Consider the following 25,933-nt stretch of genomic DNA (forward strand, 5'->3'; position numbering starts at 1 on the left):
CTGATAATCGTCGTTCGATATGCAAGATCCGGATGCTTACCTTGTTGTAAAAAAGGTATCCTCGCACACTATCAAAACGATCCTATCTAATGTACTATTCCTCGTGCACGTGGTACGTCGCGATGATCTATAGTAACCACTTCTGCACATTCATATCTTTGCATGCAACAGAACAAACCGAAACCGTACACGATAACAAAGTTACCGATCGTCATGGGGAATGTGTAGTATCCACTTCTAACCATTCGTATCCTTGCGTGCAACAAAAGTAACCACTTTTGTCCATTCGTATCTTTGCATTCAACCATACGATACGAATGCGCCCGGATGCTATCCTTGTTGCCAAGGTATCCTCGCACACTCTAAAAACAATCCTATCTGGTGTACTATCGCAGACCAATCATAGTTTTTCGGTATACATGATCCGGATACTTACCTTGCTGTCAAAAGGGTATCCTCGCACACTATCAAAACAATCGATCATTCCTACAGCTACATGTTGTGCTAGAAACCATTTGATATGCAATGTATCCTCGCCCCCCCCCCCCCGCGACCAAGTCACGAGAGTAGTCGTTCGATATGCATGACCTGGATGCTTACCTTGTTGTCAAAGGTATCCTCAGACACCATCGAAACGATCCTATCTGATGCACTATTCCCTCGTGCGCGTGGTATCGTCGCGGATCATCTATAGTAACCACTTTTGTCCATTCGTATCTTTGCATGCAACCATACGATACGAATGCCCCCGGATGCTATCCTTGTTGCCAAGGTATCCTCGCACACTCTGAAAACGATCCTATCCGGTGTACTATCGCAGACCAATCATAGTCTTTCGGTATGCATGACCCGGATACTTACCTTGCTGTCAAAAGGGTATCCTCGCACACTATCAAAACAATAGGCCATTCCTACAGCTACATGTTGCGCTAGTAACCATTCGGTATGCAATGGATCCTCGCCCCCCCCCCCCGACCGAGTCAAGAGAGTAGCCGTTCGATATGCATGACCCGGATGCTTACCTTGTTGTCAAAGTTATCCTCACACACCATCAAAACGGTCGTATCTGATGCACTATTCCCTTGTGTGCGTGGTATCGTCGCGGGTCATCTATAGTAACCACTTCCGTCCATTCATATCTTTGCATGCACCAAAAGTAACCGAAACTCTCCGCAATAACAAAGTGATCAACGCTTGACACATAGTAACACTTCGGTTGCTAGTAACCTTTCGATACGAATGCCCCCGGATGTTATCCTTGCTGTCAAGGTATCCTTCCACACTCTGAAAGTGATCCTACCCGAGGTACTATCGCAGACCGATCGTCGTCGTTCGATATGCATGATCCGGATGATTACCTTGCTGTCAAAAGGTATCCTCACACACTATCAAAATGATCCTATCTGATGTACTATTCCTCGTGCACGTGGTATCGTCGCGGTCATCTATAGTAACCACTTCAGTCCATTGGTATCTTTGCATGGAACAGAACGAACCAAAACCCTACGCGATAACAAAATAACCGATCGTCACGGGTCATGTCTAATATCCACGTCTATCCATTCGTATCATTGCGTGCAACAAAAGTAACCGAAACACTACGCAATAACAAAGTGATTCAACACTTGACAGATAGTAATCCTTCGGCTGCTAGTAACCATTCGTCGCGATCATCTATAGTAACCACTTCTGCCTATTCGTATCTTTGCATGCAACAGAACGAACCGAAACCCTACGTGATAACAAAGTAACCGATCGTCACGGGTCATCTATAGTAACCACTTCTGTCCATTGGTATCTTTGCATGGAACAAAAGTAACCGAACCCTACACAGTAACAAAGTGATTCGACTCTTGACACATAGTATCACTTCGGGTCCACGAAACCATTCATTACAACTGCCCCGGATGCTATCCTTGCTGTCAAGATATCCTCACACGCTCTGAAAACGATCCTATCCGATGTACTATCGCCCGCCGATCAAGCCACGGAAGCAGGGTATACATGACCCCGGGTGCTTTCATTGCGCGCAGGGTATCCTCGAACCACGTCAAAGGGATCCTATAAGACAGATAGTTGCGTCCGTTGCCTATACTTAACTTCGTATCGGTATGCCCATTGTATCCTTGCGCCTCACCTAGAGTAACTTTTATCGGTCATTTATAAAGCCAGATGTTGCGCTAGTAACCATTCGATATGCAATTTATCCTCGCCCATTGAGCGAGTCACGAAAGTAGCCATTCGATATGCATGACCCGGATGTTTACCTTGATGTCAAATGTATCATCGCACACTGTCAAAACGATCCTAACCTATGTACTATTCCTCGTGCACGTGGTATCGTCGTGGGTGATCTATAATAACCACCTTTGTCCATTCGTATCTTTGCATGCAACCATACGATACGAAAGCCCCCGGATGCTATCCTTGTTGTCAAGGTATCCTCGCACACTCTGAAAACAATCATATCCGGTGTACTACCGCAGACCAATTATAGTCTTTCGGTATGCATGACCTACTTACCTTGCTGTCAAAAGGTTTCCTCGCACACTACAAAAACAATCGGCCATTCCTACAGCTACATGTTGCGATAGTAACCATTCGGTATGCAATGTATCCTTGCCCCCCCCCCCAACCGAGTCACGAGAGTAGTCGTTCGATATGCATGACCCGGATGCTTACCTTGTTGTCAAAGGTATCCTCGCACACCATCAAAACGATCCTATCTGATGCACTATTCCCTCGTGCACGTGGTATCGTCGCGGGTCGTCTATAGTAACCACTTCCGTCCATTCGTATCTTTGCATGCAACAAAAGTAACCGAAACCATCCGCAATAACAAAGTGGTCGACGCTTGACACATAGTAACACTTCGGTTTGCTAGTAACCTTTTGATACGAATGCCCCCGGATGCTATCCTTGCCGTCAAGGTATCCTCGCACACTCTGAAAGCGATCCTACCCGATGTACTATTCCCATCTGATAATCGTCGTTCGATATGCATGATCCGGATGCTTACCTTGCTGTAAAAAAAGGTATCCTCGCACACTATCAAAACGATCCTATCCGATGTACTATTCCTCGTGCACGTGGTATCGTCGCGATGATCTATAGTAACCACTTCTCCACATTCATATCTTTGCATGCAACAGAACAAACCGAAACCGTACGCGATAGCAAAGTTACCGATCGTCACGGGGAATGTATAGTACCCACTTCTAACCATTCGTATCCTTGCGTGCAACAAAAGTAAACACTTTTGTCCATTCGTATCTTTGCATGCAACCATACGATACGAATGCCCCCGGATGCTATCCTTGTTGCCAAGGTATCCTCGCACACTCTAAAAACAATCCTATCTGGTGTACTATTGCAGACCAATCATAGTTTTTCGGTATACATGATTCAGATACTTACCTTGCTGTCAAAAGGGTATCCTCGCACAGTATCAAAACAATCGGTCATTCCTACAGCTACATGTTGTGCTAGTAACCATTTGATATGCAATGTATCCTCGCCACCCCCCCCCCGACCGAGTCACGAGAGTAGTCGTTCGATATGCATGACCCGGATGCTTACCTTGTTGTCAAAGGTATCCTCGGACACCATCAAAACGATCCTATCTGATGCACTATTCCCTCGTGCGTGTGGTATCGTCGCGGATCATCTATAGTAACCACTTTTGTCCGTTCATATCTTTGCATGCAACCATACGATACGAATGCCCCCAGATGCTATCCTTGTTGCCAAGATATCCTCACACACTCTGAAGACGATCCTATCCGGTGTATTATCGCAAACCAATCATAGTCTTTCGGTGTGCATGACCCGGATACTTACCTTGCTGTCAAAAGGGTATCCTCGCACACTATCAAAACAATAGGCCCCTTCCTACAGCTACATGTTGCGCTAGTAACCATTCGGTATGCAATGTATCCTCGCCCACCCCCCCGACCGAGTCACGAGAGTAGCCGTTCGATATGCATGACCCGGATGCTTACCTTGTTGTCAAAGGTATCCTCACACACCATCAAAACGATCGTATCTGATGCACTATTCCCTCGTGCGTGTGGTATCTTCACGGGTCATCTATAGTAACCACTTCCGTCCATTCGTATCTTTGCATGCACCAAAAGTAACCGAAACTCTCCGCAATAACAAAGTGATCAACACTTGACACATAGTAACACTTCGGTTGCTAGTAACCTTTCGATACAAATGCCCCCGGATGCTATCCTTGCTGTCAAGGTATCCTCCCACACTCTGAAAGCGATCCTACCCCGAGGTACTATCGCCGACCGATCGTCGTCGTTCGATATGCATGATCCGGATGCTTACCTTGCTGTCAAAAGTTATCCTAACACACTATCAAAACGATCCTATCTGATGTACTATTCCTCGTGCATGTGGTATCATCGCGGTCATGTATAGTAACCACTTCTGCCCATTCGTATCTTTACATGCAACAGAACGAACCGAAACCGTACACGATAACCAATTAACCGATCGTCACGGGTCATGTATAATATCCACTTCTGTCCATTTGTATACTTGCGTGCACCAAAAGTAACCGAAACCCTATGCAATAACAAAGTGATCCGACACTTGATAGATAGTAATCCTTCGGTTGCTAGTAACCATTCGTTACGAATGCCCCAGATGTTATCCTTGTTGTCAAGGTATCCTCGCACACTCTGAAAACTTTCCAGACGCACCAAGCTAGGGTCGCTGCCAGGCGGGCCTGACGAAATGTCCGCCAGACGTGAGCGGACCCGTTGGAGCAGGGACCCGACGCCCCGTTGGGCAGATATTTGGGTCAGATTTGCGTCGCCGTGGACAGCCCGGTCACTTTGTGTTCCCCGTTGGAGCAGTGACCCAACGCAATTTTCAGAAACAACGTCCGTTTGCGTCGCCCCGTTTAGATGCCCTAAAAGAAAAAAATCAGATAGTGCTATGATTTTTTGGTTTTATGGGCATTTACATTACGGACATTTTTGTGTCGATTTAACCCCGAAATTTTTGGTTGTTCTCCAGTAGGCCGATGGCGCTGAATTTTCTATATTTGAATATAGCTATCCATGTCCTTCTTAACAGCAACGTTTTATGAACTGGATAATTTAACTCTGTTTTCATTTAGCTCGTAACCTTTTCATTTTCCCATACTACAAAAGCATAATTAAAAAGATACATTGCCACCCGGTCTCTGTTTCAACTAATTCTCGCGCTAGTACCACTGCGCTCGATTCGAAATCGCCCATAGCCACCTGCACTGAAAATCTGAACATGTTAACCACCCATGCGATGGCTAGTTCAGACTGCTTTCCCAACAAAACTGCACAGGGATGGCATGCAAGTAAAACAGAAAGGCATATAAGTAAAAAAGGCGTATAAGTAAGGAAGGATACAGAGTGACTGCATATGCCTCTTCTCACATCATCCAAAGGCATATAAGTAAAAAAGATGTTGTAATATGTCTGGACTACTATTGTTGTAATATGTATGAATTATTGTTAAGTTATGTCAATTCGAACTTGGTTGTTTATCTTTGTTGGGCATGAGGATATCTGAATTTTATCACCTATTTACTTTGCTTGCTACCATTTAATTAATCACCTCCTTACATGCTATTCTACCGACTAAACCCTTGTACTTATATCTGAAAACAGTCCGACGCCAACAATTTATCTATTGTTAGGGTTCATGTGTGAAATTATTAGTTATCAGTGGAGCAGTTGTCTCTATCTAGGGTCATGTGCAAACTTATCAGGTTGAAAATGTATCTGCCGTTTTAATTCCTAGTATCAGACCAACAAATCTGATTTGAACACTACACATGAGGTGACACCAACACCCTCTTAAGAGTATCAGGAGAGGTGTTAGCCAAAAACATAACTTACAACTAGCCTTCTTTCCATTATACTTTGCCAATGACCATACCTGTCGAGGTCCAGTAACAGAGCCAATCTATCATGAATCATATCTTGGAATCTGAACATGTTAACCACCCATGCGATGGCTAGTTCAGACTGCTTTCCCAACAAAACTCCACATGGATGGCATGTAAGTAAAACAGAAAGGCATATAAGTAAAAAAGGCGTATAAGTAAGAAAGGATACAGAGTGACTGCATATGCCTCTTCTAACCGAAAAAAATTATTCAGGCAAAAAATGCCAGGTACATTTCTTGGTAAGGAGACTGGGCAAGTGCTATGTTAGGCTATCAGTTAATTCAACGGCTGTAGACAATCATTTTTTGCCTAACTTCGTCATGATCGTAAAAACACTGGATACATGCCATATTCGGATAGTACCAAAGACAAGCGATCAACCTTGATTTGATTACCAAATGAATGCTCCTATTCTCACTATTGTTGTAGGTGTTCTGTTGTAGACCATCTGTAAAACACAAAATTCAGCTCTAGAAAACAACGCATAAAATGCCCCCACACCCTGAATTTGTATAGATGGCAGCTTTTATGAGTTAGCGCATCAGGTAACTTGCTGCTACAGCATTTCCTATCTTAATGAATTACTTGTCGGATACACCCAAACATTTTATCGTCCAACAAAGGTTGTCTGATGATAGTATCTGCATCTAGACACATATATCTTATAATGAGTAGAGCATGTTCATATCACCTAATACCTGCGGTCAGGGATTTTGTCGAACGTAATATAATCCAATTTTGAAATTTGTATGCCACAACTTTAAAATACAACAGCTCCAATAAGTTAAAAAGATAAGCTACACACTGAAATAATTCCGATAATAGTATCCCATTGATACAGCCATGATCCTTGGGTGTCACAACCCATCGGCGGCTGAATTAGCAGACCACATAAGGCAGTTAGACGGCAGATCAATAGCCTGGATTCTAATAGCTTTGCAAAACAAAAATAAAAAATATACACTAACAATATCAACAAGACACAATCCTGAATACATTATAATGTGCAGAACTACTTTCGTAAAAAGATGTGCAGAAACTCAACTTTGATGTACTCCTGAATTTGTGTATCTGGTCACTCTAATTTCAGGAGGTTCTTTTGGACATACGAATGTATTAATTTTAGAACTTGCAAGTCTGACTGTCAGTTGGTGCCAGTCAACAACTAAGCCATTCGATCCTTTGTTCTTCAAGAGACTCTATTATTCCAATAAGTTGTTTCCAAGCATTTTATGTTTTGTCATGTCTAATTTGGCACCTAATTTTATGTGTGAATGCCGATTGTGCCATACTCCAGTTTACACCTTTGCACATACATATATAAAGTGCATGTTTATGGAGCTGCACCCAGAGATACTACTGACTTTAGGTTCAGATTCCGCCGGGCAGAAATACCAGATTATTGTTCAGGTCCCGCCGGGGAGAGATATTAGAGCACTCATGGGCACAAATGGAAAAAGTCGTAAGCAGTACAAACAGCTTGAAAACGCTATAACAACCATCTATTTGTTACCAAAAAAGATCACAGGAAGCAGAACAACCATCTAATACACACAGTGCTGCCATGTAAATTACTCTAATAATACCAAAGAAGTACATCTCATGTACAAAACAAGAAAACAATTAATACGTGCATAAAAATGAGCTTCTGGATACTACTACTGTAAGATAGAGCCTCAATTTTGTTCACACGAGTAATAATAGGCTAACATTACTCAGCTAACACCAAATTCTCTGTCAGATTGAAACTTGCGTCGGCTCCACTGGTTTGGCTTTTCTAGTTCAAAAATTTATAAGAGGTAGAACAAAACTACCAAACAGGTGCCAAAAGACGTCAGGGGAGGGGGGATGGGGGGATGGGGCTGGATTTCAGGTCTAACCTGATGAGCAGGTCGGTGAACCCCTCCGATTCTCTGCCCATCATCATGTATTAGCGCGCTGGCCGGCTTAAATCTCCCAGATGTGCACAGCCTCGCCGCCCCGCTCCAGTGAGGGATCCGCCGGCTCCTCGCCCTCCCTGCAGTTCGTCGTCCCTCGCGCCGATGGCGGCGCCACCTCGACGACGGTCCTCGCGCGGGATACGCCGCCTCGTCGCCCTGTGGCCGCCTCTCCAGTCGTCCTGTGGCGCCGCGCCGGTGCACGGCCTCGCCGACCTACTCCCAGATGCGACGAACAGCGAGGTCAGCCGGACCGACGAGGATGGAGGAAGGGGATGGGTACCTGGAGATTCAACTTCGAAATGGAATGGTAGGGGCAGAGGTTGGGGGGTCCGGGCAGCTCCATCTCGTCGCCGAACTGCGCGGCAGGCAGGAAGGACGGCGAGGACGCTGTGTATCCGCCGGCGAGATGTCCTTTGCCACGCGTGTATTGCTAGGAAGCCTAGGCGTATGAGTAGAGCGGTAGGGGTCAACCGCCCGTTTCGGTGGGCCCAGTTGCGCGAATCTCCAACAGACCGGACAGTATGGATTAGGGACGGGCGCCATAAGGTCCTGTAATTGTATTTACCGCATTAGTAACAACATGACTGGTTATTTGAAAGTGAGGAACGCAGAGTTAGTAAGCAAAGTCATACAAAACCAGGAAACCTGGACACGGGATGTCACTCTTCTGTTGCACGTGTTCGCACAATGTGGAAGAATGACACCCTTGCGTCTTTCATTCACAAATAATTCCACCCACAGCGCTGCAGAACTGAACTTGCAAATTTGTAACGTTCAGATACTGCATATAAACAGAATCTTGCCGGGGATAAGGGAGCGTACCAATTCAATTCGGGCATGAGCCACCCACTTCACCGCGGTTACCGGTTGGCGGCGAAGTGCGGCGCGGCGTGATGACGGTGAGGAGGAGCGGCGGCGCTGCAATTACCGGCGGCGAACACGCCGAGCGCGAGGGCCGGCTCTCAAGGCGAACGTTTTCGCTGGAGAGTAGTGGACTTGTTCTATGTAGGGCAACCGGCCTAGCCCATACTCCAGCCCAAGGCCCAGCGGAGCCCAAGCAACCCGGAAACGGAACGTAGGTACACCGACCAAGGAGCAGCGACAGGCAGCGACAGCAACCGCCGGACCGCACTCCTCTTCCTGTCTTCCACCTCCCGCCCACGCCCACGCGCAGATCTCTGGGAGCTTCCTTCCCTTCCACAGCAGCAGCCTGCACTCCACGACCTCACACATGGCGGCCTTCACCAAGCTCGAGGATTCCCCCATGTTCCGGAAGCAGGTGCCCCTTCTTCTCTCCCTGCCCGATCGGGGCTCCGGGGTATTTTTTCGCTTCCCATTGGCCTGGCGAGATCCCGCTTGGCTCTTCCTTTCGCTCGGGCGTATGCGGTAGATTCACGTCATCCGCGTGCTTGGGTTTGAGCTGTATTTGGAGTTTTAGATTGCTGTGATGAGCTGGTGGAGCGGATTTGGGGATTCCAGGACACTGTATTTTTTTTTCCGTCTCCGAGATCTCCACTTGATCGCGTGCTTCCGTGGGTGTCCATAGGTTAGGATTAGCAATGCGGGGGCTCCTGAGTGGTTGCTCGATAAGATTCCGTGTTGGATCGAGACAAGTCAGTAGGCTGTGGCTGATTTAGCTGCACGAGTGGATCGCATTCTAGTCTGCTTACCAAGTACTAGGACTTTGCGTTTCTGTCACCTTTTTTCCCTCGTGGTGCCTGCCACATAGTGTTTATTTGGAAAGCTGCTGCCCTTTTGTGCCTTGGATCGAACTTTGTTGCTTGTCACGTTTTCTTGAACGGTAGATCGTGTTTGAACAAAAATTGTAGGTTCAGTGAATTGGGAGGCTTGCTATTGCTGGCCAAATAATCCGTGTTAATTTGCTAGCTCTCGGATGCCTCTCCTTTGATCTGCAATGATTTGTCCGGACTGTTACCGCGCCACCTACTGACTACTGAGTTATGATGATTTATTGGGAAAATTTACCACAGGACACCGTTATTTTTTGCCATTTGCTGAAACACACCGCTCGATTGTGTCTTTGCCAGATACCATTACAATTTTGTGGCACATTTGGTAGAGCACACCACTGGCTAAAAACGGAAAAGCTTTGCACTTTGTCTTCAAAACCAGTCATTACAGGCAAAAGTGCAAAACTTTCCGTTTTTAAGCTGGTGGTGTGTTCAGGCAAATGTGCCACAGAATTGTAATGGTACTTGGCAAAGACACAATCGAACGGTGTGTTTCAGCAAACGCCAGAAAAAATAACGATGTCCTATAGCAAATTTTCCCTGATTTATTTTCAGTTGCTTTATTATATTATATACTGTCACTGGCTTCAATAATTTTTAATTTGAGCATGTCCAAAATAGCACTCTGTGGCTTAAAAGTTCAATGTCACTCTGTCGCTTAAATGTTAAATTACAACTGTAGATGAAATTATATATATGCAACTATAGAACTTTTTAATAAATGGAAGGCCACCGCAAAACCTGAATTCATAAAAAATGGCACTCTAAAACAACAACCGGTATGTGTAAGACACTTCGCTTTTGCAAGAACACAAAGTACATGCCTCCTATAATATAATCTAGTCTGCTGGTGTCATTTAATCGGTTAGAAGTTAGAACCGCAGAAAAAACCGCACGGTGCTCTCTACGGTTTTCAATATGTGTAAACAACATTTGTTTGCTACTTTCTATTGATCATAGATTAGAGCAATGTAAACTAAGACATTCTTGAGACGCAACCTTCAATGTTAAATCATGTAGTAGGTCATGAATAATATACTAATACGAATGCCCGCATGTTTCTTCTTTTTTGAAAAATCCATGACTGACCAAATTATTTAAATATCTGATGCCTATATCTTCAACTGTTTTTCCTTGACTGCCAATATGTAAAATATCTAATCCTATCAAGAAGTGAATGAGCTCTTTGTTACCAAACTTGTAATCTTCGGGAAACAATGCACAATAGAAAAAACAATGTTGCAAACGGAAATGAAGATGATCATGACTAAGCTTCAAGAACTCCTCTGGGCTGCCGCGGATCGGGTTAGCGGTGCCCAATGCCTTGTTGCTTGGGACCTCTCCTGCCGATCGCGCGAAGAAGGAGGCCTCAGTGTGCGCTCTCTTCTGGACCAAAGCCGGTGCCTCCGCACCAAGCTCCTCCACTGCCTCTATGTTGCTGCTGACGAGTCTTGGCCGCACTGAACAAGCATACCTTTTGGTGTGGTGATGAATTTTTGATGAAAATGAAAAATTCAAGTGGAGGCTTTGGTAACTTTTCAGGTGAACACTCAAAAAAAAAGGATATTACACAGTTTAATCTGGTAATTATCCTGTTATCTGTCATTGGAAAATTAGCTTACAGTATAATGGCTCACCTGCAGTTGTTAAATCATGATATTTTGACTTAATCGGAATTGATATGTTTTATGTGGCCGCTTACATTTATTTGTTCGATTTGTCACACATTGTAGGCATCGAAAAGAATATTATCTAGAACATAGTACAGTACTTCTATTTTTATTCTAATTATTTTGCTGTCACAGATAGATGAAAATTGTACATGTGTTTTGGCCTTTTGGGCGGTTCAGATGAGCTGGACGAGCATACCTTTTGGTGTGGTGATGACTTCACGAAGAATTCGGGAGCCAGGGGTTCTCTTGGGGAAACGTCTAACATTTAAAAAGCAACGTTACTTCCCAGTATGACTAATTTAAATCACGATTGTGGCAGCCTGAGCCCTCCCATCCCCAACCTGTAGCCCCGCCGCCGACGAGCCCTGGTACGGTAGGTGCTCCCTCTATCTCTCCCCCTCCCTCCGCCGGCGACATGTCCTCCCACGACAACAGCGACCACCGCCGCCGCCTGAACGACCGGTGGCTGTCCTCTGACGACGGTTCCTCCAGCTGCGGTTCGCGCAGCTACAGCGAGGTGTCCCGCACGTCGCCGCCACCGCCACCGTGTGCACCCTCTCCGACCCCGTAACCGGCGGCGCCTCAGCGCGTGCCTGCCTCCACCCGCCTCGGCCCCCGCTCGGAGGTCCATCGCATTGTCGATGCGGCACCTCGCGGCGCGGACGCGGAGGGTTGGGAGCAGCCGCGGCGCAGGAACCACCAGCGGCGCCGCCCTCGGAGGGACGGCGGAACGGGGCAAGCGCGCAGCAGCCCTTCGCCCGAGGCGGAAGCGGGCATCTGCTTCCGCTGCCTGGAGCTAGGGCATGTTGTGCGCGACTGCATCAGTGACCTCTGCTGCTGCCGCTGCCTCCTCTCCGGCCATGGCTCGAGGAACTGCACGCCGGAGCAGCGTGAATACGACCGCGCCCGCGCCCGGCTCTCTCCCCCAGAGCGCGCCCCGGCCATGCTCGCCCGTGCGCCACCGCCACCACCCCCGCACCGCAGCCCGCTGTGCGCGCGCTGGTGACCGTGCCCCCTCCACCGCCGTTGCACGATGGCCGCGCCTCGATGACCACATCGGCGCCCGCACCTACCCATGTGGAGCCTGTGGGCGCCATCATGCAGTGCACCGCCGAGATGGAGGAGTTTGTGGTGGTCCTGCGCCGCCATGGTTGCGACCATCACTGGAACAAGGCCCACGGTGGCCGCCGCCGAGGTCGCAAGCCTGCTTTGCGCGACGTTCGCCCTCCAAGCCTACGACTTCTCCATCCACCTCCACCACCCCGAGGATTTACTCATCATATTCGGGTCACAACATGACCGGAATCGCATCTCCGACGACCACTACCTCAGCAACTCATGGTTCTCACTCAACCTGTGTAATATCCCAGGTTTAGAGGCAATAAAATGAGAGAACACCAAAGTATGCATTGCATTCATGCATAGAAAATCCGGGGAATTTTCGCGCTTTCAAATAAAACTTACCACGATGCTTGAAGTTTCACTTAACTTGCTTGGAATTGAAGTAGATCATCAAGTCAAGCGCTATAAACTTCACTGTGATCTTTGTTAAAACCTTGTTTTGGGTAGAGATGATTTGATCTATGGATTAGATCAAATGGAATTATATTTACAACAACACATTCTTTAAGAATCAAACCCAAACTTATTAACACTTAAAAGTTAGCAACTACCTTTGTGTGTAAATTAATTCACTTCTAAACTTATTACCAAATAAGGTAAACCACAGCGTCTAAAGTGCATAAAAGCCACATATTCTTATTTAAATCATAACTTATTAAGTATATGGAATATCATAAAACTAAATCCATTTACATTACGATTTATAGTTCAAACTATTTGAATCAAACTGACTATGAGTATTTTGAAACTCATATGATCATGCCTTGGTGAAATCAAACACCAACTATCCAAATTTGAGGAATAACCTTCAAACTTGATCTTTTGATCAATATTATAATATAAATCCAATCCAATATTATATAGTGACTCATCCACAATAATAAAACCATCCACAAGATATTTAGTAACAAATGCCACTTGGCTATCCAAAAATAAATCATATGAGAGGATAATGATCTTGCCACATAGGATGAAAATATCTACATGACTTGCTTTCCAAGCTATGCCACCTCATGCTCAAAGGATTGCTATGGATGAGGGCATGACACCCAAGCACCTTACTCATCAAACCAACACAAGAGTCACCACCTATGTGTCATGATACTAGAGCTTGCCCAAGCCTATAAATAGAGCCACACCCTTCATCCATATGATCACCTTGTAGCATGATACAAGGAAACCAAACACTTAGAGACCTTCCATATGAATTAGCTAGGATCAAGATGAAGAAGCTAGGAGGTGGAGGCATACCACAAGATGCGGGTTTATCAGATTTCTGAAGAACAAGCTACAGAAGATACCAAGGTAGAATTCCTAGGCAAACCATATATTTAGAGGATCATATCATCATCTCTTGAGTAGGACCTTAGGAAACCAATTCCATAATCATCACAATTTGATATTAATTAGAAACCCTAAGAATCTAAGTGAGTGTGATGAGAGGAATGATAAAGAGTGATTAGTAAGGAATAAGTGGATATTGTCTAATGCATGATTATACCTTGTAGATATAGATGATCAGTTAAACCCATGTTATTAATAGATCTCATCTATCACATAAAATAATAAGTACATCACTAGTAGTTAATCCCAAACCAATCCTCATGCCTTGTGTAGAGGAGTAATCCTAGTCAATTAAACATAACCTAACTATTGCTCACATCCTAAACCTAGTGGTGTATCACATTGGTGATCACTACTAAAACCCTAGACCATCTTTTCATTTCAATCCAAGTATCATTTTTGATTATAAATAGAACCCTGCCATACCTCATGCCTATTTATACTTTAGTTTAGTGAGGCTTAAGCAAAACCCTAAACCCTTTCACATAGGATGTACCCTAAGTAATTCAAGATAAAGATGGCTAGATGAGTTTAGTCATCATAAATTTATCCAAACATCTTCTTAAACCTTTAGAAATAATTATCCACATAAAATCATGTTCCAATCCATCCTCATTACCATTTACTTTAAACTCTATCCATAATTATAATAGATATGAACAATCAATATTGTTAAGCACACTAGTTAAACCTAATAATATATTCACTATGCATATGTTCTAAATTTCAAACCATTTAAATAGATCTGGTTCCTAAATTAAAAAGGGAATTGAAATAAATAACTAAACCACTTCTATTTTACTCAAGCCTCACAAGATATCAATTAAATCCTAAACTAAATATTTGTTTAAACAACAAGACCATGCAGTAAGCATGATTATCAAGTTAACTTGAAACTCAAATATTTTAGAATCTGCAAAACAAAACAAAATTCAAATTTGAATTCAAATAACAAATTCAAATCAGAAAATAAAACAGAAAATAAATAGAATAGAGAAGAGAGAGAGGACTTACCTTACCTGGACCGCAGCAGCCCGAAGCCTACCCCAACAGCAGCCCATCAAAGCCCAGGAGCAGTCCAGCCCAAGGCCAAATACCGTTTCGGTTGCGTTAAAAATCGTGCGAAGCAAGACGTTCCTTTCTTCTTCTTCCCCGGCGTCGACAGCGCGGCATCGCCAGTAGACGTCGATCTCGTCGTCGATAAGCTTGCCCGGACGCGGCAGAAGGTTCCAGAACTTCGCCCTAATCGTTTCGTGTCCGAGCCTATCCACGGGCGAAAAGATCTTCGCCAAACCAAAGCTTCCAGAGACCGCCACCTCTCCACCATTGCCGTCGTCGTGTCGAGGCCACAGAGCTTCCCTTGGCCTATAAATAGGTGGAGAGCATCGCTGTGCATGCCTTGTTCACCTCCGCCACTCCATTGCTGCTCAGACACCTTCTATCTCTCACACGCATCCACTCTCTGTCGCCGGAGTCGAAGACGAAGCCGACGGAGGAGGCCACCCCAGCCTCCGGCGCGTGATCCAGGAGGAGCGCCTGACTCAAGGAGCATCTGGGAGGAGCCAAGCATTCAGGGGAGCCGTGTGGAGGATCAATTTCCTCGTTCCCTTCTGCAGCACATCGTCGGGAAGTCTTCAATCACCGTCGTCTCCGTCGACCATCGCCGGAGCCGACCACGCCATCATGTTCAGGGTGAGCATACGCCTCTATAGAGCTAGATCTCGCATCCTAGAACCTCGTGTAACCTCCGATTCGATTCTCGCCGGAGTAGCACCGCCACAGTACCCATCGTCGGCGACGCTCCGGTGATCCCCTCGTGAAACCATCATCACCAGTCGATTCGCCTCGTTGTGCTCGTTCAGTAGAGCCTAGCCGCGCATCTCAGGAGGCCGTAAATCGGCGGCGCCACCAGCTACTGACCGCCGGTGAGGTCAAAGGCCTTGGTCAACTTTGACCAGTCCTTGCTTGCGTGGCGTCTGACGTGTACTTGGCCCCACCAGTCAGTGTCTTGGGCTAGGGTGCGAAGCGGTAGCTTTAGTTTTTCTGTTTAATTTCAAATTACAGAAAAATGTTGAAACTTTGAAAAATCATATAAAATTCATTTTAACTCAGAAAAATGCAAATAATATATCAAAATGCTCACAAAAATAAACTCTACTCAAATAAAATATAAAACAAAAATGCGTGTCCAAATAAAATTCACTTATTTTAAACCTTATTAATTATGCCATTTCAATTATTTAAAAATCCAATTTGAAATAAATAAATTAGATAAGTTCAAAATTAAATATTAATTATTCAGTAACTAAGTAAAATGTCAAAATTAATTTTCTTTATCATAGTTGCGTTAACTTAATTATTAGTGGTAATTCACAAACCCTAAATTAAAAATTCTAAGTTACTATTTTCTTAAATAATAATAAATCAATAAAATACTAAAAACCAATATTAAATTTAGTAACTTAAATATTGTGAACTTAAATAATTTTAATTTGCAAGTTATTAGTTTTAAAACCAAGTAATAATTGTTAAACCATTATCTCTGAATTTAACCTAATTAGGAGTTACCCTAATTATTAAATCTTGTAAAAATCAATAAAATGTTAAACCATTACTAATTTTGATTCAAAGTAATAAGTAACCACAACTCTATTACCAATCATCATTTTAGGAGTTGTACCATAATTTAGAAACCCTAGTTTCAAATTGAGTAAGACCTGGATCCCATTATTTCATGTGATCATTCCACTTTAGTAGTAACTCTAAAACCCTAGTTATGTGTCACATGGGATCATATGAGATTCATCTAAACCTATAGAACCCTAATAAGAAACCAATGAATGCATATTCATGATCCACCAACATAAAATCAATTCATATGAGCTTGTCATTTCATGTCTCTATTCTTAATTTAAACCTATATGATCCACTAGTATCACTTAGGAGAAAACCCTAACTTGTTAATTGGATTAGTACCATTGATCACCACTCCATTATACCACACCATTAGGATCAACCTCAATCATCATAATTTAGTAGAACTATAATTATGAACCCTAGTATCAACCTTGTGTAACAATTCACAACACATGTTCCTATTCCACTAAACCTACTTATGAAATAATAAACCACTTAACTTGGCAACCATTAGAGATTACTTAGTTAAGTAGTTGTGAAGTCATAGTAAACCCTAACTCTTATTAGCAACACCTTGACCATCATCCTTTGATATGATACCATAATCAACCATCATAATAAACCTGCTAATACTTGCTATATAGAAACCCATTCAACTTAAGAACCCAACTAGTTCCTATTAGTGAACTAACTGAATACAATAGTAAACCCTAGAAAGCCATAACACCTATGTATAGTAGTTCATGTTCTTATTTAACCTCGTTCTTCAAAAGTTATTCTTTTGAAGTACAAATGTCAATCAAACCTTAGAAGCCCTAATCCTTCTTTGAAATACTAAATATTTCTTAAACAACATGTTCTTCAAAAGTTATTCTTTTGAAGTATAGTATAAGTAATCATCAACCATGATCTCGTAGCACTTAAAATTGACAACTGTTCTTTACATACTATTCCATCACTATTCTTATGTGTATGATTGTTATGATGCCTTATATCACTTGGTTATGATGCTAATATAACCAAACCCTAATAAGAACCTTGTTTGAGAACCATTCTAAAAATGCAACCAACCCTAAAGAAATCTTTACAACTCATACATCCTAAATCATCGAGGTTAGGTTACGCTCGGGACGATTGCATCTCATACTATGCATTATAGCATCTTTGCCAGTTCTTTAAGCATTGTCCTTACCGGACGATGATGGTATTTCAACATTTGGAGTTCTCACGTATCGAAGCTTTTGCCTACATAATCTTGCAGTCAAGAAAGGCAAGTTCATCGCTTGCTCATGTCATTTGATTATTTGTATCAAACTATATGCAAAGTACTATACTTATCACTCATGCATTGAAAAGCAAAGTATTATTTTACAATTATGAATATGACTATGTGGTGGGCAATGGAACCATGGTATGTGTTGATATGGTGGAGGTTCCATTGCATGAGTACTACTCATCTAGGACTAAGTACCAATGCCGTCCAGTGATTCTAGCGCCGTACATATCGCGTTGACCATAAGATCTATAATGGCTCTGGGGAAGTCAGCTGTATCTTTTCCCTTCTGCACGCCAACGGATTGGTAGAGCCGGCGGGGTGTTGGAGGCACTGCCGTAGGTTGGGATAGCCTTTTAAATCCCCATCCATTAGTGATGATAAGCTCTACGGTCTATGATGGATTGTCCGGAGTACACCATGAGTAAAGCCGTATTATCGGGAGAAGTCTACTGGGGGTCCGGCCGGGCATAACCGAACCGAAACCGAAAACCGAAGCCGAAAAAACCTAACTGCACCAAAAAAATTCGGTTTTATCAGTTTTCAGTTAAGATTACAGTTAGCAGAATCACTAACCATTTAACCTTCGGTTTTTTCGGTTTTAAACCGAATAACCGCGGTTGTAACCGAAAAAACCGACCTAAACCAGCCCAGGCCAGCAGGCCCAGCCGCCTGAGCACGGTCGCACGAGATGCCCGTGCCCAGAGACTCTCTTCGTCGCGCGGACGGTCTTCGCCTCGGCCTCGCTCGCAAGTCGCACCACGCATCGCAACGAACCGCACTCGGGCGAGCGGTAAGGGGCGGCGCCGAACCCTAATCTGGGCCGGCGGCGCCCATACCTCCGGCCGACCGGCGACGCGGACGTCGACGAGCCAAGCCTCGGCTGCTCCGACGGATCCTCCCCTCCCATCCTCTCCGGTCTCCACCATCTCCACGGGCACGGGGACCTCCATACTCGGCGTCCGGCGTCCCCATCCTCTCCGTCCGACCGGCGACGCCCAAGTCGACAGCAAGCCTGCGCGGCTCCGCCGGATCCTCCCGCCCCCATCTTCTTCGGCCTCCACCATCTCCACGGCCACGGGGACCCCAATACTAGGCGTCCCCATCCTCTCTGGTCTTCCTCTGGTCGTCCCGTACTCGGCCGGCGGTCACTGCTCTGCTCAGGCCTCAGGTACCACTCCGGCACTCCTATTCTTTAGAGATTTCAGTGATTTCCATGTCATGTTTTAGATGTATGAGAGAAATTTCTTGTATTGATTTAGATGTCCGAGACCGAGAGTCATAGTATGGCACACTTGGAAGTTGATGTTGGTTTTGGAGGTGATGGCTCCGGCACTGGTCCTACAGATTCAACCCCAATCAGCAGTGTCAAGAAACAAATGAACAAACGGAGCAAGATATGGCAGCACTTCACTGTCCATGAAAGTGATCCAAATCGTGCCATTTGTAACTATTGCGGTTCAAATCTGGGCTGCAATCCAAGTGTGGAGAGTGGAGACGTGGAGTATACCAGACTCCGGACCATGGATGTATGCTTGCTGTTGCTGTAGCCTGTAGCTAGTTGCTTGTTTGAGAATTGAGAATTTGAGACCATGGATGTATGGCTGTATGCTTGCTGTTGCTGTAGGCCTGTAGCTAGTTGCTTGTTTGAGAATTGAGACCATGGATGTATGGCTGTATGCTTGTTGTTGTAGCTAGTTGCTTGTTTCAGAATTGAGACATGGTGTATGCTGCATTGCTGCTAGGCGCTAGCTGTAGGCTGTAGCTACCTCTTGAGTCTTGATGTACTGAAGTCTGAAGTCAATTGCTGCCTGTTCAAGTCATTTGCTATGTACTGATCTATGATGTACTGAACTAGTGATGTTATATCTTCCTCATGTACTGAACTATTGATGTATTTGTATGTTTGCTACACTTGTTCGGTTAATTCATTGCTTGTTACTTGTTCCTCATATATTATTATACTGTGAATTTATGAGTTTGGCACAATATCTGTGAATGTATATATCCTGTTATATTTTAGCATGAAGCAAAAAGGTCATGCCAAAATTTTCACTTGACCGAATGCACCATAGAAAAAGACATGCAAAAAGTTGTCTGCTGTTTAAAAATTCGCGTCAACTTTGGTTAATTTGGTTATTACCGAAACCGAACCGGATGTTATTGGTTATTACCGAAACCGAATCGTATTCTCGTACAAAACCGTATTTACCGAAGTATTAAAATCGTATTTACCGAAAACCCGTATAAACCGAACCGATTTAACCGATTTAACCGAATGCGCAGTCGGAACTGGGGGTGTAGGGTCGGACAAAAGGGTGGGTTTGCAGGGTCGCGGAGAAGGCAGTGATTGGCTTGGATCTTACACCTGGCCCCACACCAAGGAAGTGTGGACGAGCATGCATCTCGGATAGGTATCAAGGATAAGGTCTCTTATGGGAAAAGTAACGCACCTCCGCAGAGGATACCGAACCAGGATCGTCACTCCCTGTTCCGGAAGGGAACCGCGAACGCGGCAGAAAGGAACTCCACGAAGTTCCGGTCAACCCGTGAAGACCGCCGGCATAGTTTTCGAATAAAATAAACCTTTTGAAGAAATGTTTATGAAAACCTGCATTGGCCTATGACTTTCCGATCTATGGTCTGTAGTTAGTGCATGATACACCTATTTCCTAATATGAACTTGCCGAGTACGCTCGTACTCATTCTATCCCATTTGAACCCCCTTCTTAGATCAAGGCACCGAAGGAGAAACTACCGTGGAACTCGAAGACAAAGAAGTCAACTGCAACAAGATGAAGAATCCAATCAAAGAAGTCAATGGAGTCAACTTCTGCATCAGCTATGATGGAAACCTAGACTAGTAATAGAAGGGAACCTTTCCCTAATCCTAGCACCTAAATAGCTAGATTTCTATAGCAACCAATTAGCTCTTAAGCTTGAGTTTGCAACTGGTTAGACTATGAGTCGTTCTTCTGGAGCTTTATTTGAAGTTTTACCTCACTGTAAAGTAGGAGGCTGTGTGGATCTTATGTAAACAGTTCGTGTGTACTTCTATAGACATACCTTGGACTCACATATGTTTCGTTGTACCACTCGAGAGATGTAATATGAGTGGAACGGTGTTTCACTTGTGTTATGTCAACGACTTGTGTACTACACCATGCAGTGGTACGCTGGGTCATCACAGCTGGTATCAGAGCAAATGCTTTGACCCTAGGATTAAAACCCTTTAAAGGAGACCTATAGGTTTGGTAGTGTCTATAGGAAGTGTCTTAGCTAAGACAACTATGCTAAGTTAACTATGCTAAACCAACCATTCTTTTGACTTGAGATGGGTATTCACTTGAGAATAATCCTGACACACTTGAGTCAATCCTTCTTATCTATATTTCTTAAATGAAGTTAGTTAGTTATCTTGCTTCATTCCCAATAACTAGAACACCATTGGAGCTTAAGATAATGGGTGGTAGTAGACAACAATTGGTATACAACACATGGTAGTCCAAAGAGAGGATACAACCATAAGGAAAATATCCTATTGGAAGAAGTATACCAACGCAAGTTATGGTTAGGAAAGAGTCATTTAAAAATGTCAAATGACTGATGTTAAGTAATGTAAATAAGTAATATGAGGTAGTATATACCTATGATGAGTCAATCATAGGAGGTAAGGAAGAGTGATAGGAGTATTTAAGTCTACTTTTCATGGTAAAGTTGGTAATCATATATGATTCACATGAGAATCATGATGTGAGGGAGTAGAACATCACAAGTGAATTACAAGAGTGTGATAAGGAGTAGGATTTAAGGAATAGTTCGAAAGCTTAGGCCTTAAAATCCTAATAAGTGTACTAAGTATGTTAGAACCATAGTCCTTAATTTAATGAAGGCTTATTTAGAGCATATCACATAGAGAAATCCTAGAGTTATAGGTGGTATATTCTAAACAATCATGTGTTTAGAGTAGACATGTTAGAACTAATTGTATTATAGGAAGTAGTCCTCAATAGCACATATATATGGTATACTATTTTGTTAGTACTTCCAAAGAAAACTAGGTTAACTTCAATTATCCCAGGCCATTTTTCTCAAGTTTATTTGATTGCAATTGTGCAATTAAGATAAATGCTAAGACAAATAGTAGAAATTCACGTATTGTGCTAAGTATCACAACCTAAACCTATCTTATGTGGTGTTATATACTACACATCTGAGCCTGATGTATAGGGATGTCTTACCCAACTTTTATATTCAGGCATATAAGGATGTGTATTATAAGCACAAAGCTGGATTTTCTTGGATTTTCTCGAATCTTCATTGTTTGACTAGATCCATACATGAAGTTTGATTTTGATATGCAAATGCATGTTGCAATATCAAGCTTTTACTTGATGTTATAGGTATAGAGGGTAAAGGTATTCGTGTGAGGAAGTGACGAATTCTGAAGATTTTGGAATCAAGATGAAGGTTCACTTGAAGAAGGAAGTAAAGTTGTGAGAAGCAACCACAACAATCTTAAGTAAGGACCAATCAAAACTCACTTCTATCCTTAATCAAGGAGTACTTCAACATGGAAGTATCATGAAAGTGAGAAAAGTAGTGAATATGGAGTAGTAGAAGTAGAGATGTATTCATTCGGGAAGAAGGGAATGCAAGTGAAGTCACTTACAATACTATTTTCATAGTGTCAACAAGTGGTTATCTTGCAAAACAAACCCTAGAAGAAGGAAAATAGACAAGTGAAGTCACAGCTGGACCGCAGCTGATATAGGATAACCATGAAGAGAAAGAATGTAAAGTGAGGTATATCTTAACTAAAACTATGTAAGTAGCCACAGCTGGTAGGTAGATATTGACAACCATAACATAGCCACAGCTGGTATCCAATAAGTCACATCTTGTGTTAGATAGTCTGCAGCTGGTAACAAATAGCCCACAGCCTGAACATGTCTTTACCCTAAAAGAAAGAGGGATTTCGCAGCTGGTATTCCCTAGCTAATAAATATTTAGTCGGAGGATTCACAATGGATACCCACAACTGTGTGGATACACCGTAAAGAATTCTTCGTGAGACTTTAGAAAGGTACTAATATAAACCAGACTTAAACCAACCACCTAACCTTGGAGTTTGATGATTAGAAGAAAGGAAGTTGGAAGATCATTAGTAAACTCCAAGGGGGAGAGGAAGGCTGAATGAGAAGTATTAAGATATAATATTTGGAGTATGATGGACCAAGAAGAAGGTCTGAACTGAAAGGAAGTCCAATCTTATTTTTATAAGGTTGATGGGAAGTACCATATAAAAGTACTCTCAGGAGGTTGTCAGACCAGAAGCCGAGGTTCCTATCTCGAAGAAGTAAGGGTTAGACCTTAACTTGAATGGGTAATTGTAATTACTCAAAACCAAGAGAAGTCAAGTAAGTCTAAGATAAGGAAGTTGGATGAAGTAGATGTCGGGGGACCATCAAAGCCTAAGAAAACAAAAGACTGAAGGGTTTGACCATACCAAAACTAATGATTATTAGAAATATTCCTTTCATGGAACCTAAAGAAACCAAAAGGAAGATAACTAGTATAAACTAGAAGCCATGATTTGATGGACTAAATGAGCCTAATCCATTCGTAGGACTAAAAAACAAGAACCATGCCTATTGTAAATACCTTACGAAGTACCATTACTTTCGTTATGGTAGTAAGGGAAAACAATACCTTACCTTAAACAAATCCTTTAGACTTAAGGTTTGGGCACCGCAGCTGGATTACCGCAGCTGGTAGAACCAAGCTTTGAGTACCCAAATAGGAAGATGTCACCACAACCATTAGTAAAGTCCATTAACACTATAAGATGTCCTAATCCAAGAATCTTTGGAGAGTAAGCCTAGAAGCTTAGAATGTTGGAAGAAATCTTAGAATTTAAAAGAGTAGCAATGCCAGATATCAGGATACTACAGGAAGGATCTGAACAAGGGATATATTCAATTATATCTACTAAGATCACCATGGAGTTTGAAAGGATCGTGATCTATTCAAGTCAGTTCCACATTCCGAAACGTGAGAGCGTTCGAACTTCGGGACGAAGTTCAGTTTAAGGGGGAGAGGCTGTAATATCCCAGGTTTAGAGGAAACAAAATGAGAGAACACCAAAGTGTGCATTGCATTCATGCATAGAAAATCCGGGGAATTTTCGCGCTTTCAAATAAAACTTACCACAAGAATCGAAGTTTCACTTGACTTGCTCGGAATTGAAGTAGATCATCAAGTCAAGCGCTATAAACTTCACTCGTGATCTTTGTTAAAACCTTGTTTTGGGTAGAGATGATTTGATCTATGGATTAGATCAAATGGAATTATATTTACAACAACACATTCTTTAAGAATCAAACCCAAACTTATTAACACTTAAAAGTTAGCAACTACCTTTGTGTGTAAATTAATTTACTTCTAAACTTATTACCAAATAAGGTAAACCACAGCGTCTAAAGTGCATAAAAGCCACACATTCTTATTTAAATCATAACTGATTAAGTATATGGAATATCATAAAACTAAATCCATTTACATTACGATTTATAGTTCAAACTATTTGAATCAAACTGACTATGAGTATTTTGAAACTCATATGATCATGCCTTGGTGAAATCAAACACCAACTATCCAAATTTGAGGAATAACCTTCAAACTTGATCTTTTGATCAATATTATAATATAAATCCAATCCAATATTATATAGTGACTCATCCACAATAATAAAACCATCCACGAGATATTTAGTAACAAATGCCACTTGGCTATCCAAAAATAAATCATATGAGAGGATAATGATCTTGCCACATAGGATGAAAATATCTACATGACTTGCTTTCCAAGCTATGCCACCTCATGCTCAAAGGATTGCTATGGATGAGGGCATGACACCCAAGCACCTTACTCATCAAACCAACACAAGAGTCACCACCTATGTGTCATGATACTAGAGCTTGCCCAAGCCTATAAATAGAGCCACACCCTTCATCCATATGATCACCTTGTAGCATGATACAAGGAAACCAAACACTTGAGACCTTCCATATGAATTAGCTAGGATCAAGATGAAGAAGCTAGGAGGTGGAGGCATACCACAAGATGCAGGTTTATCAGATTTCCTGAGAACAAGCTACGTAAGATACCAAGGTAGAATTCCTAGGCAAACCATATATTTAGAGGATCATATCATCATCTCTTGAGTAGGACCTTAGGAAACCAATTCCATAATCATCACAATTTGATATTAATTAGAAACCCTAAGAATCTAAGTGAGTGTGATGAGAGGAATGATAAAGAGTGATTAGTAAGGAATAAGTGGATATTGTCTAATGCATGATTATACCTTGTAGATATAGATGATCAGTTAAACCCATGTTATTAATAGATCTCATCTATCACATAAAATAATAAGTACATCACTAGTAGTTAATCCCAAACCAATCCTCATGCCTTGTGTAGAGGAGTAATCCTAGTCAATTAAACATAACCTAACTATTGCTCACATCCTAAACCTAGTGGTGTATCACATTGGTGATCACTACTAAGACCCTAGACCATCTTTTCATTTCAATCCAAGTATCATTTTGGATTATAAATAGAACCCTGCCATACCTCATGCCTATTTATACTTTAGTTTAGTGAGGCTTAAGCAAAACCCTAAACCCTTTCACATAGGATGTACCCTAAGTAATTCAAGATAAAGATGGCTAGATGAGTTTAGTCATCATAAATTTATCCAAACATCTTCTTAAACCTTTAGAAATAATTATCCACATAACATCATGTTCCAATCCATCCCCATTACCATTTACTTTAAACTCTATCCATAATTATAATAGATATGAACAATCAATATTGTTAAGCACACTAGTTAAACCTAATAATATATTCACTATGCACATGTTCTAAATTTCAAACCATTTAAATAGATCTGGTTCCTAAATTAAAAGGGAATTGAAATAAATAACTAAACCACTTCTATTTTACTCAAGCCTCACAAGATATCAATTAAATCCTAAACTAAATATTTTCTTAAACAACTAGACCATGCAGTAAGCATGATTATCAAGTTAACTTGAAATTCAAATATTTTAGAATCTGCAAAATTAAACAGAATTCAAATTTGAATTAAAATAACAAATTCAAATCAGAAAATAAATAGAATTGTTGGCGTCCGAAACCCACCGGCGAGCTACGGCTGGCAACACGAAGAGCCGGGA

General features: G+C 42.5%; 1 protein-coding gene across 1 annotated transcript in view; it reads left to right on the forward strand.

The window, feature by feature from the left end:
- The first annotated feature begins 9,012 nt into the window (after positions 1-9,012).
- LOC124692548 (ADP-ribosylation factor GTPase-activating protein AGD2-like) overlaps positions 9,013-25,933 on the forward strand; it is an 88,141-nt gene continuing 71,220 nt past the window's right edge. Inside the window, exon 1 of the mRNA XM_047225944.1 lies at positions 9,013-9,166. Within this exon, the coding sequence (XP_047081900.1) occupies positions 9,119-9,166 (48 nt within the window). The 5' untranslated portion in view covers positions 9,013-9,118. The remainder of the gene's footprint in view (positions 9,167-25,933) is intronic.

Source organism: Lolium rigidum, chromosome 2 (assembly GCF_022539505.1).
Source record: "Lolium rigidum isolate FL_2022 chromosome 2, APGP_CSIRO_Lrig_0.1, whole genome shotgun sequence".
Classification (NCBI taxonomy): Eukaryota; Viridiplantae; Streptophyta; class Magnoliopsida; order Poales; family Poaceae; genus Lolium; species Lolium rigidum.